The sequence below is a fragment of the Eschrichtius robustus genome, chromosome 3 (genome assembly GCF_028021215.1).
Source record: "Eschrichtius robustus isolate mEscRob2 chromosome 3, mEscRob2.pri, whole genome shotgun sequence".
NCBI lineage: Eukaryota > Metazoa > Chordata > Mammalia > Artiodactyla > Eschrichtiidae > Eschrichtius > Eschrichtius robustus.
This window is the reverse complement of record NC_090826.1, coordinates 148,402,611-148,416,966: the sequence shown is the minus strand read 5'-3', so window position 1 is coordinate 148,416,966 and position 14,356 is coordinate 148,402,611. Positions and strand designations below refer to the sequence as shown.

At 36.8% G+C, this 14,356-nt stretch overlaps 1 protein-coding gene across 1 annotated transcript in view; it reads right to left on the bottom strand.

The window, feature by feature from the left end:
* The window catches only part of NSL1 (NSL1 component of MIS12 kinetochore complex), a 51,589-nt gene that overhangs the window by 35,184 nt on the left and 2,049 nt on the right, over window positions 1–14,356 (bottom strand). The window contains exons 2-4 of the mRNA XM_068541466.1: window positions 13,881–13,959; window positions 8,312–8,442; window positions 6,183–6,237 (exon numbers count right to left, since the gene is read on the bottom strand). Coding sequence (XP_068397567.1) covers window positions 6,183–6,237; window positions 8,312–8,442; window positions 13,881–13,959 — 265 coding nt within the window. The remainder of the gene's footprint in view (window positions 1–6,182; window positions 6,238–8,311; window positions 8,443–13,880; window positions 13,960–14,356) is intronic.

Sequence of the window (14,356 nt, the reverse complement as noted above, 5' to 3'; positions counted from 1 at the left end):
GGTGTGTTTATTCAGTGGGTAAAGTGTAATAAAGTCCTTTTCTTGCCCAGGAGGGGACTTGAAATACTGTATAACTCCCGACTGTGTTAGATAATTTTAGAATTATAGTATGCTAAAATTTTACAGGTAACACTAAAGGAAAAGAAGCATAGCATATAGCTTCCAAACCAGAAAAAAGGAAAATAAGAGAATAAAGAAAAATCTATCAACATGATAGATGGCAAAAAAGAGGGAAAACAGTAAAACTCCTATATTGGGAAACAAAAAAATATTCAGAGCTGAATTATGAAAGTTCTACATGTCAAGCCTCGAGGATATGGCTAAAGCAGGACTTAGCGATAAATCTGTATCCTTAAACATATTTATTAAAAAATAAGACTGAAGTAAACTTAAGTGTTTAACTCAAGGAGCTAAAAATAACAGAGAAAACTCAAGAAAGCAGGAAGACCACACTAAAGATAAGATCAGAACTCAAGGAACCAGAAAAGTAAAAAACAATAGAGAAACTCAGCAAAACTAAAAGCTGACTCTCTGGGAAGACCAATAAAAACAAAGAAATCTACAGCAAGATATCAAGAAAAAAGAAAGCAAAAACAAACAACATTAAGAAATATGCGTATATGGAACAAATTTTTTAAATTACAAGCAACTACTACAAACAGTTTCATACCAACATATTGAACACATGGATGAAAGAGACTATTTTCCAAACAGATATTACCAAGATTGATTCAAGAAAAAAATTTAAAACCTGAAGAAATCAATAACCATTAAGTATACTAAATCAGTTAAGTCAAACTTACCCCCATACATACCCCAGGCTCACAGTTTTATACATGAACTTTATCAACTCTTCAAAGAACAAAAAATCTCTAACATTTAGAAACTGTTTTCTGAGGGCAGCATAACCTTGATGACAAAACTGGAAAGGGACAGTATGGTTTGTTTTATTTTTTTCATTAAAGTTCACCTGCTTTATTATTATTTTTTTCCTTATTAGAGGATAATTGCTCCACAATGTTGTGCCAGTTTCCACTGTACAATGAAGTGCATCAGCCATATGTATATCTATATCCCCCCTCTTGAACCTCCCACCCACCCCACCCTCCAGCCCGCCCATCTAGGTCGTCACAGAGCACCGAGCTGAGCTTCCTGTGCTTTATAGCATGCTCATGCCAGCCATCTTCTTTACACATGGTAGTGTATACATGTCACTCCCAATCTCCCAACCCGTCCCACCCTCCCCTCCCCGCCCCACCATGTCCACACATCCATTCTCTACGTCTATATCTCTATTCCTGCCCTGCAAATAGGTTCAGTACGTTTTAAAACACATGTTTATTTTTTGTGTGACTACAGATGCAAATATACTATAGGTTAATATACTAAATAAGATACAGGTATAGAGTATAAGTAAATTTAATTCAAGTGTATAAAAGAAAAAAATATACTAATGAGGAAGTGGGGTTTTCTCTATGAATGCAAAGATAACCATCAGAAAAATCTGTCACTGTTAACTCACCATATTAACAGAGTTACAGACAAAAAAGCATATGATCTAGGGGCACAAGGGAACTTCATGAGTGATGAAAAATCCTATATCTGAATTGTGGTCACAGTTACATAGTTGTATACATTTGTCAAAACTCAAACTGTACGCATAAAATGGATGTATTTTATTATATGTAAATTATACCTCAATAAAGTTGGTCAAACAAGTATATGATCTCAGTTGATGCAAAAGAAGTGTTCAATAAAATTAAACATTTATTCATAATTTTAAAATATCATGGCCACTGGGCTTCCCTGGTGGCACAGTGGTTAAGAATCTGCCTGCCAATGCAGGGGACATGGGTTCAAGCCCTGGTCCAGGAAGATCCCACAAGCCGCGTGGCCAGAAAAAAACAAAAAAAAGAAAAAGAGAGACAGAGCCCAGAAACAGACCCCCAAATACATGGAAAATTAGTATATTAGAGAGTGACATTACAAAGCAGTGGAAAAGAGATGGACTATTCAATAAATGATGCTAGGACAACTGGCTACCAGTACAGTAGAAATTAGATCCCTTCCTTATAAAATTTTTTTAAAAATTCAGTTGTATTCAAGTCCTAAACATGATAATCAAAAGTCTATAAATAAAATAACAAAGGATCTTTATGTCATTCAGATAGACACTTAAAGACACTGAAAGAGCATTTATAATGGAAAAACTCTGGTAAATCCGACTACATTAAAACTTATGTAAACATATATAAAAGGTCATTATAAAGTTATAAGACAAGCCAAAAATTTAGAGCAAATATTTACAGTGCTTATAACACAAATATCCATAATGTGTATGTGCATGTACGTTCATGTGCCTGTGTATATGACTCTTAGAAATGAATAAGGCAAATTCAAATAACCCAACCGAAAAACAGGCAAAGAATATAAATAGGCAATTCAAGGATGCTCAACCTCACTTTAAATACTACCGCATGTCCATCAAATTGGCAGAAAAAAAAAAAATACAGAAAGCCTGACGGTAATAACTGTTGGCAAAATGTAGAGAAGCAAGAACTCTCAAACATTGCTGGTGGGACGGTAAACTGATACGACTCTTTTGGAAGGGTAGTAAAGCTCATATGTAATAAAGCTAAACAGAGACAAGCCCTGTGGACCTAGAAATTTTGCTTTCAGAAATCTACCCCAGAAAATCTGTGACATATTTACACTTTACAAGGACACAGGTATAAAAATATTCATTGTAATATTGTTTATAACAGCCAAAAAAAGAAAGTAAGTGTCCCTCAGTAGAGGAATGGATTTACAGAGGTATATTCATACTCAGGAATATTATTTAGAAACTAAATGAATAGAGAGATGTGTGTATAAAATATTGAGTGGGGAAAATAAGTTGCAGAATGATATGATTGGTATGATACAATTTATGTAAAATTTTAAAACAAATGCCATACATTGTTTATGGATACATTGATAAAGTATCAATAAAAGCATAAAAACATGGATAGGAAGGAACCACTAACCTTGAGGATGGTGGTTACTTCTGAAGTAAGAGGGAGTGGAATGGGATGGTGAAGGGTACAAAGAAAGTTTCAACTGTATCCATACCTTTTAATTCCTAAGAAGGTCTGATCCAAGTTTGGCAAAATATGAATAGCCCTTAAAAATTAGTGGTAGAGGGCTTCCCTAGTGGCGCAGTGGTTGAGAGTCTGCCTGCTAATGCAGGGGACACGGGTTCGGGCCCTGGTCTGGGAAGATCCCACATGCCGCGGAGCAACTAGGCCGGTGAGCCACAACTACTGAGCCTGCACGTCTGGAGCCTGTGCTCCGCAACAAGAGAGGCCGCGATAGTGAGAGGCCCGCGCACCGCGATGAAGAGTGGCCCCCGCTTGCCACAACTAGAGAAAGCCCTCGCACAGAAATGAAGACCCAACACAGCCAAAAATAAATAAATAAATAAATAAACACACAATTTTGAGAAAAAAAAAAATAAGTGGTAGGTACAAAGATGTTCATTATGTTATACTCCATGTTTTCTATATGTTTGAAATATTTCAAAGAATTTTTAAAAAAATCAACTCTGCTTGATGTGTATGCAATGGATTGGAAGAGAATAAGAGTGAAACAGAACACCTTCAGGAAAGCATCTCTACAAATCCTGGCTAGAGTGACAGTGACCTAGATTAGAGGTGATAATAGAGAGGTGAAGAGAAGTGGATGAACGTGAGATTATATTTCAAAGGAATAATTTGTAGGACTTATTGATGGATTGTAGATGAGGAGTTCAGCAGAGGAAAGAATCAAAGTTGACTTCTCACTAAAGCAGTACGTAGGTGAAGGTGCTGTTTACTCGGATGGGGAAAACCAGGAATGGAATCAGTTGGAGAGCATGAAAGAATCCTGTTTCATGTTCATCTCTTATTTCTACTCAGACATAAGCCCTTTATGGGGAGAATCTTTTTTATCGCCATATCCCCCAGAGTTACTAACATAACTATGCCAAATAATTGTTATATACATTGCTTAAGTAGCATGTTCTGAAAACCAGACAGCGTTCTTTAAAAGTGTCAGCTTTCAAATAAGCCTGATATCACTTAATATAATATTCTAATAACAAACAAAATTCCAAGAAGTTCCCTAAAAAGTTTTCCCATGTAACTTATTCAGATTTTTAACTTCTATAACAAATTTATGCTTTCCACTTTTCTCCTAAGCCACTTTAATTAATTTCATATGATTTTATCAGTTGAATGTATTATAAGCTATGTAGTATTATAAGGTGTACCACTGTAAAAGGGACAGGATTTATTTATTTATTTTTAATAAATTCATTTATTTATTTTTGGCTGCACTGGGTCTTCATTGCTGTGTGCAGGCTCCTCATTGTGGTGGCTTCTCTTGTTGTGGAGCACGGGCTTCAGTAGTTGTGGCATGCGGGCTCAGTAGTTGTGGCACACGGGCTTAGTTGCTCCGCAGCATGTGGGACCTTCCCGGACCAAGGCTCGAACCCATGTCCCCTGCACTGGCAGGTGGATTCTTAACCACTGCACCACCAGGGAAGCCCAGGGATAGGATTTATAATAGGGTTATTACTACATAGCATCTCCTTATAAACTACTACTTATATATTTTAGTTACAGTTTATAGACCCCCTTATCTCATGTGATTCATAACAACCTCAATGAGTAGGCAGGACATTTCTGTAACATTTAGTGACAGAGCTGGAATTCACACCTAAAGCATCAGGCTATGTAGACTTCATCATAAAGAAACCTGTGACTTGCCCAAGTCACAAGTTTCAAGTGACTTGCCTAAGGACATTCAGCTAATAAAACTATAAGTTAATTTTGCTGTGCTTAAAGAGCTGTTGCTATTCTAAGCTTATAAACATTATGAAAATGTATAATGACAAAAATCTCAAAATTTATCCAAAAGATAGATTCTAATTATTTGATTAACTGTGAAGTCAGAATCACATGACAAAGAAGATTTTTCCACTAATACTACATAACTGGAATGGTAGGAAGAAAATCATGTAGACCGTCAAAGGATCATTTAAATAAACCGGTTTTCCCTCCTAAGATAAAAAGGTTACCAAGTTTCTTTGGAGAATTAACTATAGTTAAAAAGTAATACTTGAGTATATCGTGATAACACATTTTTCAATTATTATTTTTTTGTTGTTCAAACCAAAACAAGTATATGTCAACCACTGCATTTTGGCAACTAACCCTTTTTAGTGAACCATGACAATTAAGTGTTAGGTCCTAGGTCAATTTTTATTATCAAATACAGTGAGTGCTGTGATTTTAACCAATTTCAGAGTATCTTTACTTCCCCCTCTCAGTTTATCCCATTGGCTTGGGACACTTAAGAAGGGCAAGGGGACATGTTAGAAAGTAAATCAGAATTCAACAAGGGTGAGGTACTCAAAGCCATAAGTATAGAAATCCCATACAAATAAATGAAGGTCTTAACTGTTTTACTGATACTTCAGAAATGGTACTCTTGAGTACCAAAGGCAAATTTCAAAAGGTCTCAAGAAAACTGCTAGAAATTTTAAAATGTTAGAATAGAGTCATTTAAAAATACATATGATCCACATTTTTAGCAAAGTCGGTTCTATTGCTGGATTTACAAAATTGGTATAAATTTTATTTCTTTGTGATGTAGAGGGTGCACCGAAGTGGACACAGAATTGAGTTCAAAGGCATAACAAGTGTATGTACCTCTTCTTAAGTTCAACATTATAGTTTTGTTGGATTTTATTCTGTAAATGATGAGAAACCAGTGATGGTTATCACACTGAGGAGAGACACCATGAGTGCTTTAATAGTATAACTTTGGCTGTAATGCAAAGAATGGATGGTTTAATAGCATTAGAGATGGGAGGGTATTATAACAGAAGTTAGAGATTGACAAGGTGTTATAATAGTCTAGGTCAGGAGAGTGCTTAATAAAAGTCCAGCTTCCTGGGTCCTAGCCCTGGAGATTCTGAGTTGGAAGGTTTAGAGCAAGTTCTTATAATCCTAAGTGAAAAAAAGACTTAAACACTGATGACTGGTAGTGAGTTAGAGCATCAAAGGGAAGATAACCTTGATGCTGAAACCTTTAAGAGTATCAGGAACTCCTGAAAATTACAAGCTCATGCTTCACTTTTACCATAAACACTGACTCACCTGGATCAGGGTCATATTTTAGGTCCAATGAATGTACAACAGGGTGGTATTGCTTCTAAACATAAAATAAAACAGATTTAATTTAACAACGTAGTGCCTCATACAAACATTTCCTTCAGTTTATGCAAGCAAATATATTATTAGTCAGTAGTACCATTCTTTTGCCAAAAAAACCCCACAAAAAAATAAAAACAAACAAAAAACCCCAAAATTAGATCCTGAAAATCTGTAGCGAAGGGAGGAGAAAAGAAGAAAAGATCAAACTAAGTCTGAATTATACCTTTTATAGTATTGCCACCTACTGCATACACTAAGATATAGCACCATAAAAAAGCATAAGAGGGAATTCCCTGGTGGTCCAGTGGTTAGGACTCCACGCTTTTGTTGCTGAGGGTCAGGGTTCGATCCCTGGTCAAGGAACTAAGGTGCAGCCAAAAAAAAAAAAAAAAAAAAACCAGGAAAAAAAAAAAAGCATGAGAAAAGCAATCAAGCAAATTAGAGGCATAGAGATGGAATCTCGTGTTTATAAAGTACCAGGTAGTTTTCAAATTATGAATGGACTGTTTTTCAAAAGTTCATTTAAGACAAGTGTTTAGAACTCAGAACTCATATTCCCACAGAAACTCTGTTTTAAAAAGCGGCCAGGCCACTACCACATCAGCACACTAATGCCTACCTACGTATCCTGTGATACACTGGGACTGCAATAGCAGAACTATAAGAACGGGATCCAAAATTCAGGCAAAAAGAAAGCGAAGAATGTCTCTCCTTTCTCTTGCCCAAAGTAGCAGGAGCCAAAAAGCTTTTTTTGTTGTTGTTGTTGTTTGTTTGTTTTTTTAAAAAGCTGTCTTTAGTATCCTCACCCCATCCATTTTGCATCAATTTTAAACTTCCACAGCAGTACCCCACCTAGGCCGGCCAACTTCCTTTCTTTTATGCAATACTGATTACTAGGTTTTGGTGGGGGAGGAAGGGTAGTAATAGAGAGGGAAATGCTGGAAAATAAATACATTTTGAATGTTTTTCCCGAGGAAACTTTAAAAGCGGATGAGGCAAAGGGAGTGGGGTATTTCTTGGAGGACTGACTTTTATGGAAGAAAAAAATGAAAAATTTTGCTTATAATCATTTTTTTCTCACAGAATGATAACTAAAATGTTTTAGAGAAAGTACCTGTCTTCACTCTCTAAAACAATTCCTGAAAGGAAAGCAACTAGAAAATTTATATGTGAAAGTATGCTAATTTCAAAAACTAATGACAAAAAGTAAAGCACAATCGAAAGCAACATGTATGTCTCACTCCAGAGGCAATGCCATTCCCAGCAAACCTACTTCCACCTCATCATGACTTTTGGAGCAAAACAAATTATACACAATTCACAAAGCAAATTTTGGTGTTATAAAACAGGTAGTCAATCTTCATCATTGATTTAACTAAAGGGTCTTCCAAAATACATAAACATATACACATAATGTGCCAAACACAAATGACGGATAGAGGAAAAGCCTTAAAAAATACATTTCTTTTTCCCTCCTGGCCTCAGAATTAAGTCACTGTCAGTCTTCCATCTTCAAATTCTATTTTATTTTATCATCAGCTGTATTCAAAACCTAGTGTGGCGGCTTCCCTGGTGGCGCAGTGGTTGAGAATCTGCCTGCCAATGCAGGGGAGACGGGTTCGAGCCCTGGTCTGGGAGGATCCCACATGCCGCAGAGCAACTGGGCCCGTGAGCCACAACTACTGAGCCTGCGCGTCTGGAGCCTGTGCTCCGCAACAAGAGAGGCCACGATAGTGAGAGGCCCGCGCACCGCGATGAAGAGTGGCCCCCGCTTGCCCCAACTAGAGAAAGCCCTTGCACAGAAATGAAGACCCAACACAGCCAAAAATAAATAAATAAATAAATAAATAAAAAACTCCACCCCACACCACAGTCTTTATAAAAAAATTAAAAAATAAAAAAAAATAAAACCTAGTGTGACTTAGGAGGAGACAAACAGTAGTAACTGAGGCAGGAAAGACAAAGAAAACAAAATGTCATTTACCTCCACTTGGATCTCATACTTTAATTTTTTTACTGTAGTAAAATAGACATTACATAAAATTTACTATTTTAAAGGTAAATCATCTTACCAGAATTTCTTGTTTTGCTTTTATGATTTTGATGACACATTCAAGGATCTTTCTGGGATACTGCTTACGTTTTGTGGCTATATCGACTATGATTTCATCAAACTGGTCTTCAAGGACTTTGATATCAGAATCTATTTCGAGGGAAAAATAATATCAAAAAATTCCTTAAAACACATTTTTTAATATTCTATATGAAAATGTAACATAATAAACTAAATTTAGAAAACACAAAATTTAAGGAAAACAAATATGGCAAGTTAATGGATGCCCCACTTTGGTAACTGCTTCATTTATTCATTGAACCGTCGATTACTTACTGAGCCCCTATGGGAAGCCAAGCCTAAATCAGAAAATACAAAGATGAACATAACATAATCCCTGTTCTCTAAGAGCTCACGGTTCACTGCAAGAAACAGACATACAACTGCAAAACAACTGAATACATACAGTAGAGATATGAACAAAATGCTATCAGGACAAAGAACAGTGGAACACTAACTCTGCCTTGGGAATTTAAGACTTTAAAGAGAAAATAACATTTGATTTGGAACTTGAAATATAAGTGTAAATCCACTGCATAAAAAAAGGTAGGGAAAAAAATAATAGGGAGATGCATTTGAGGCAGAGAAAACAGTATCTGCAAGATCAAAGAGTCTTTAGGAAACAGAAAAAGATCTAAATGGCTGCAGGTTAAAGTATAAGGAAAAAAGGATGATAATATATAGAAGAGCCACACTGTAAAGAACATTTAACATCAGGGATGCTAACAAGTTTTGACTTTATCATGTGCTGAACCAAAGCCGTGACAATAGCAGTGAGTGGAGTAGCTAGATCTGAAACAGGCACAACTGGATAAATGGTAGGAAAACGTAAAAGATATGGTGACTTTAGAGTTTCTTCGATTTGGCTAAAGCTATCTTATCAGTTGCTTTCCTATGTTTTAAAGTACAGTTGACCCTTGAACAACGTGGAGGTTAGGGGCACCAACCATCCTTGCTGTCAAAAATCCAAGCATAACTTTATAGTTTGCCATCTGTGGAAACTTCAGAGTTTCCACATCTGTGGATTCAACCAACTACAAATGGTGTCGTACTGTATTTGGTGAAAAAAATCCCTGTGTAAGTGGACTCTTGCAGTTCAAACCTGAGTTGTTCAAGAGTCAAATGTACTGATTCTCAAACTCTGAAAGAATGAATAATCACCTGGGGAACTTGTCAGAAGTGCAGAAATTTCTTTTTACTTTTTAAAAAACAGCTTTATTGAGGTGTAACTGTCATACAGTGAGCTGCACATATTCAAAGTATACGATTTGATAAGTTTTGACATATGTGTATACCCTTGAAACCACCACTACAGTCAAGATAATGAACACAACCATCACCCCTAAAAGTTTCCTAATGCTCCCTTGTAATCTCTCCCTCCTGCTCCTCCCAAACTGCTCTCTATCCCCAGGCAATCACCGATCAAATTTTTGTCACTATATTCTAGTTTTCATTTCCTAGAATCTTATATAAATGAAATCATACAGTATATACTCTTTGGTAAGGAGAAGTGCAGAAATTTTGATTCCTAGTAGAGTTCTCTGGAATGGGGCCCAGAAATTAAGCACCCCAGATGAAATTAATGCAGGGGATACATCAACTTTATTTTGAAAATCACTTTACAAAGCAGCAAATATTAAGTAGCTAAAAATACTAAAGAGCTAGGTCCTCAGCTTAACTGGTCTTACGTCATTTGTGTTCTGCTATGTCAAAGTCTATGATAGAAATAGATCTATTTATTTTATTGAGTAGAGCTTCATTAGGGAGAAGTCTGAAACGTTACATATTTTGAGAACATTTTGAGACACTGCTGACATACATCAGCATAAACATATATATCATAAAGATTAATGAGGTATATATCACGTATGGTCTTCCATTCGTGAAAAGAATATTCACTAAGTCCAATTAAATTACTTCTTCTGAGAGCATTATAAAATATAGTCATTTCTTACTTTGAATACTCATTTAAATGAGCAGTCTTCCCTATATTTTATTATTTAAAAAGTTTAATCACTAGCCTGAAAGGAATATTGTAACTATTTCACAATCAGTTTAAAAAAACAAGTCTCCCAGCTAAATCATTCATGTAGAGAAGAAAATGGTTTCTTAGCGCCACCTAATGATAAAGCTACAAAACTGAAATGTATAAATTTGAGCAGGGAACAATTTGTCATTAATCTAACAAACATGTACTGTGTGCCAAGCCAAGTATTGAAAACATAGTGATGAGAAAAAAAATATATAATCCCTGCTCTCAAGGAACTTATCTTTTAATTCTTAAATGTGTCAGGTCCGGCCTTCTGAATTCAAGTCCTTTCAGGGTAGAAGGGCAGGGAGGAAGTTGGTTTCATTTGCACATTCATTCATTCTTTTATTCATTCACTCATTTGCACAGTGATCTCAATGAACAAAACAGACAAAAACCTCTGCCCTTGTGAAGCTTACTTATTGATTCTATGTATTAGATCAGACACAGATCCTATTAATTCTACCTGCTAACATCTCTTGAACCCGTCCTCTTCTCTCCTTTCTTAGGGTAAGTCTTCGCCACATTTTGGTGTATTACTGCAATAACGTACTAAGCTCTTAGAGGTTCTCCCTTGAATTTCTCCCTTCTCCAATCTGTCCCCCACACAGCCAACAGTTAGCTTTCTAAAACACAAGCCTTTTCTTGTTATAGTAGTGCACCCTTATCTGTGGTTTCACCTTCCGCAGCTTCAGTTACCCACGGTCAACCATGGTCTGAAAATATTACATGGAAAATTTATAAGTTTTAAATTGTGCACCATTCTGAGTGGCATGATGAAAACCTCGCATCATCCTGCTCTGTCCCACCCAGGACCTGAATCATCCCTTTGTCCAGTGTATCCTGCCCATTAGTCACTTGGTAGCCATTGCTGCAGTATTGTGGTGCTTGTTTTCAAGGAACCCTTATTTTATTGGTACTTAATAATGGGCCCAAAGCACAAGAGTAGTGATGCTGGCAATTCAAATATGGCAAAGAGAAGCTGTAAAGTGCTTCCGTTAAATGAAAAGGTGAAAGTTCACAACTTAATAAAGGAAAAAAATTGTATGCTGAATTTGCTAAGATCGACAGTAAGAATCAATCTTCCATCCATGAAATTGTGAAGGAAAAAGAAATCTGTGCTAGCTTTGTGGTCGTACCTCAAACTGCAAAAGTTACAGCCACATTGCATGATAAGTCCTTCGTTAGGATGGAAAAGGCATTAAATTTGTACAATAAGATATTCTGAGAGTGAGGGAGAGAGATCACATTCACATAACTTTCATTACAGTGTATTATTATAATTGTTCTATTTTATTATTAGTTATAGCTGTTAATCTCTTGCTGCGCCTGATTTCTAAATTAAACTTTATCATAGATATATATAGGATGGATAAACAACAAGGTTGTACCGTATAGCACTGGGAACTATATTCAATATTCTCTGACAAACCATAATGGAAAAGAATATGAAAAAGAATATACATATATATGTATAACTGAGTCACTTTACTGTACAGAAAAAATTAACACAACATTGTAAATCAACTGTACTTCAATAAAATTTTTTAAAAAATAGTAGATACAGGGTTTGGTACTATCTGAGATTTCAGGCATCCACTGGGCGTCCTGGAACACATCCCCCTCAGATAAGAGAGGACTACTGTAATTTTACTTTAAAAACCTTCACCAGCTTCCTATTACCTACAGGATAAAGTGCAGATTCCTCAGCATATCCTACAGGGCTTTCTGTGATCTGATCCCAACTTATCTTTCTGGCCACATCTGTCATTAGTTTTCCCAATTCACTGCTGACATTTTGCAAACATATCACTCCTTTGTGCCTTTGCATATGCTTTTCTCTTTGCTTCAAATGTCCTTCCTACCTCCTTTCTGTCTAGCACACGCTTACTTATTAAATGCATTTCCTTTAACAACAACCTACTCTGTTACGTCTTCTCCCACTTCCTAAAGAGTAATAGTGATTCTTTGTCCATTTCCTTTCCTTAATGATGAGCTCCTAAATGGTAAGAACCATATCTTTTCATCTATTTCCTGGAATTTGGCATAGTGTCTGGCATTTATCAAGTGCCCTTGAAAGAAGGTAAAAATGTAGTATTCTCAACTATTTCCCCTCAGAGTTGTAAGGGGGAAAAGGGATAGAGAATATCCACACTTCAGAGCCATCCACCCAGGCTGCCAACCTGTCAGAAAATACATGGTAATCTATAAACTGATGAATCATGTTGCTGAAGGCAGTCTGGACCAAACAATAAAGCAATTCCAAAGTGACTTCAAAGAACAAGAGTCAGATAAACACACAGTAGAAGCTGTGTAGTTTGAAAATACTCCTAGGTGATTCTGATACACTGCCCCTCCCCCACTAATTGGCAATCACTCATAGTATCTGGAAAATCTGATGTTATTTTTTCCATTTTAATATATAAACCGGAAAGTGAACTTTGGTGACTTTGAAGAGGATTAAGGCCGAGGATTAAACAGTGAAGTCTTCTGGGCAAAGAATTATCTTAATGTTGAGGAGAAAAATTATAGCCACAGAGAATTACTTGATGGGCTTGGAATAAACTCAAGGGTATAAGTGGTTAATCTGAACAGCTAGCAGTGATATCAATCTATGCTGGTCAAATCTCCGTACTATCTCCATGGGGACCAACAAGACACTCCAGTCCTCTTGGCGGGGCAGCCCTTCTCCTGGACATTGCTGGAGAGTTCTGCCTCTCTTCCCACACTGATCATTCTTTTTCTACTACATTTTTACCTTCCTACACTGACCATTTTCTTTCTATTAAAACTTTTATTTCTTTAGATATGTCAACATCATTAGTTAGGGTACAATCTAGTCTGCTCTAGACCAGGAAAATATTCTGTTTTATTAAGGAGGTTTCTACAAATACTGACCTCATCCTTTACATGGTAGTTTTATAGTTTAACTTCACATTTCTAAGAGCACTTCACTATCTACTCAAAGGATCACTTGTAAAAATACAACTTGATTTATAAAGTATTAAGCATAGGGACTCTCTGGACCTGTTTCTTCATCTGGGGATAGTTCTACAGTATTTTCCAATAAGCTACTGACAAGGGTACTTTTGAAGTTTAATCAGATGAAAGTCCTGTTGGGAATGCCAGATAGTATATATCAATATAAAGGATCACAGTAACCACTACGTTGCTTGCCTCAGCTTATGACCTCAATAGTCTTCTAGATTCGTTTTCTCTTTTTTCCAGCAAAGGAACTCTTCCACTAAAGGAATTTTAAAAGAAGTGACACTGAAAATGGGGATTAAGAATTAGCACTCAAAATAAAACTAGAGGGAATTCCCCGGCGGTCCAGTGGTTAGGACTCCGCACAGGTTCGATCCCTGGTTGGGGAACTAAGACCCTGTAAGCCTCGCAGCACGACCAAAAATAAAATAAAATTAAATTAAATTAATAAATAAAACTAGCCACAAAAATAACTCAGAAATGAATGACAGAGGGACAAAGCGAAATCACATACCCATAAAGTAATTGTCTGAAGCTTCCTGCCATGCTTGCCCATTAATGCTGACATTCTCTTGCACAGCTGATTCAAAAGTCTGCAATAAAGTCACAATAGTCAAGTCATTGAAAATAACTTTAAATACTGAATTCAAACATTTTGGCAAAATAACAATTTCAGAATTTGTGATAGAGAATATTAAAAAAAGTAGCAGGGGCTTCCCTGGTGGCGCAATGGTTAAGAATCCGCCTGCCAATGCAGGGGACACGGGTTCGAGCCCTGGTCCAGGAAGATCCCACATGCCTCGGAGCAACTAAGCCTGTGCGCCACAACTACTGAGCCTGCACTCTAGAGTCCGCGTGCCGCAACTACTGAAGCCCGCTCACCTAGAGCCCGTGCTTTGCAACAAGAGAAGCCACCTCAATGAAAAGCCTGCACACTGCAACAAAGAGCAGCTCCTGCTCGCCACAACTAGAGAAAGCCTGCGCACAGCA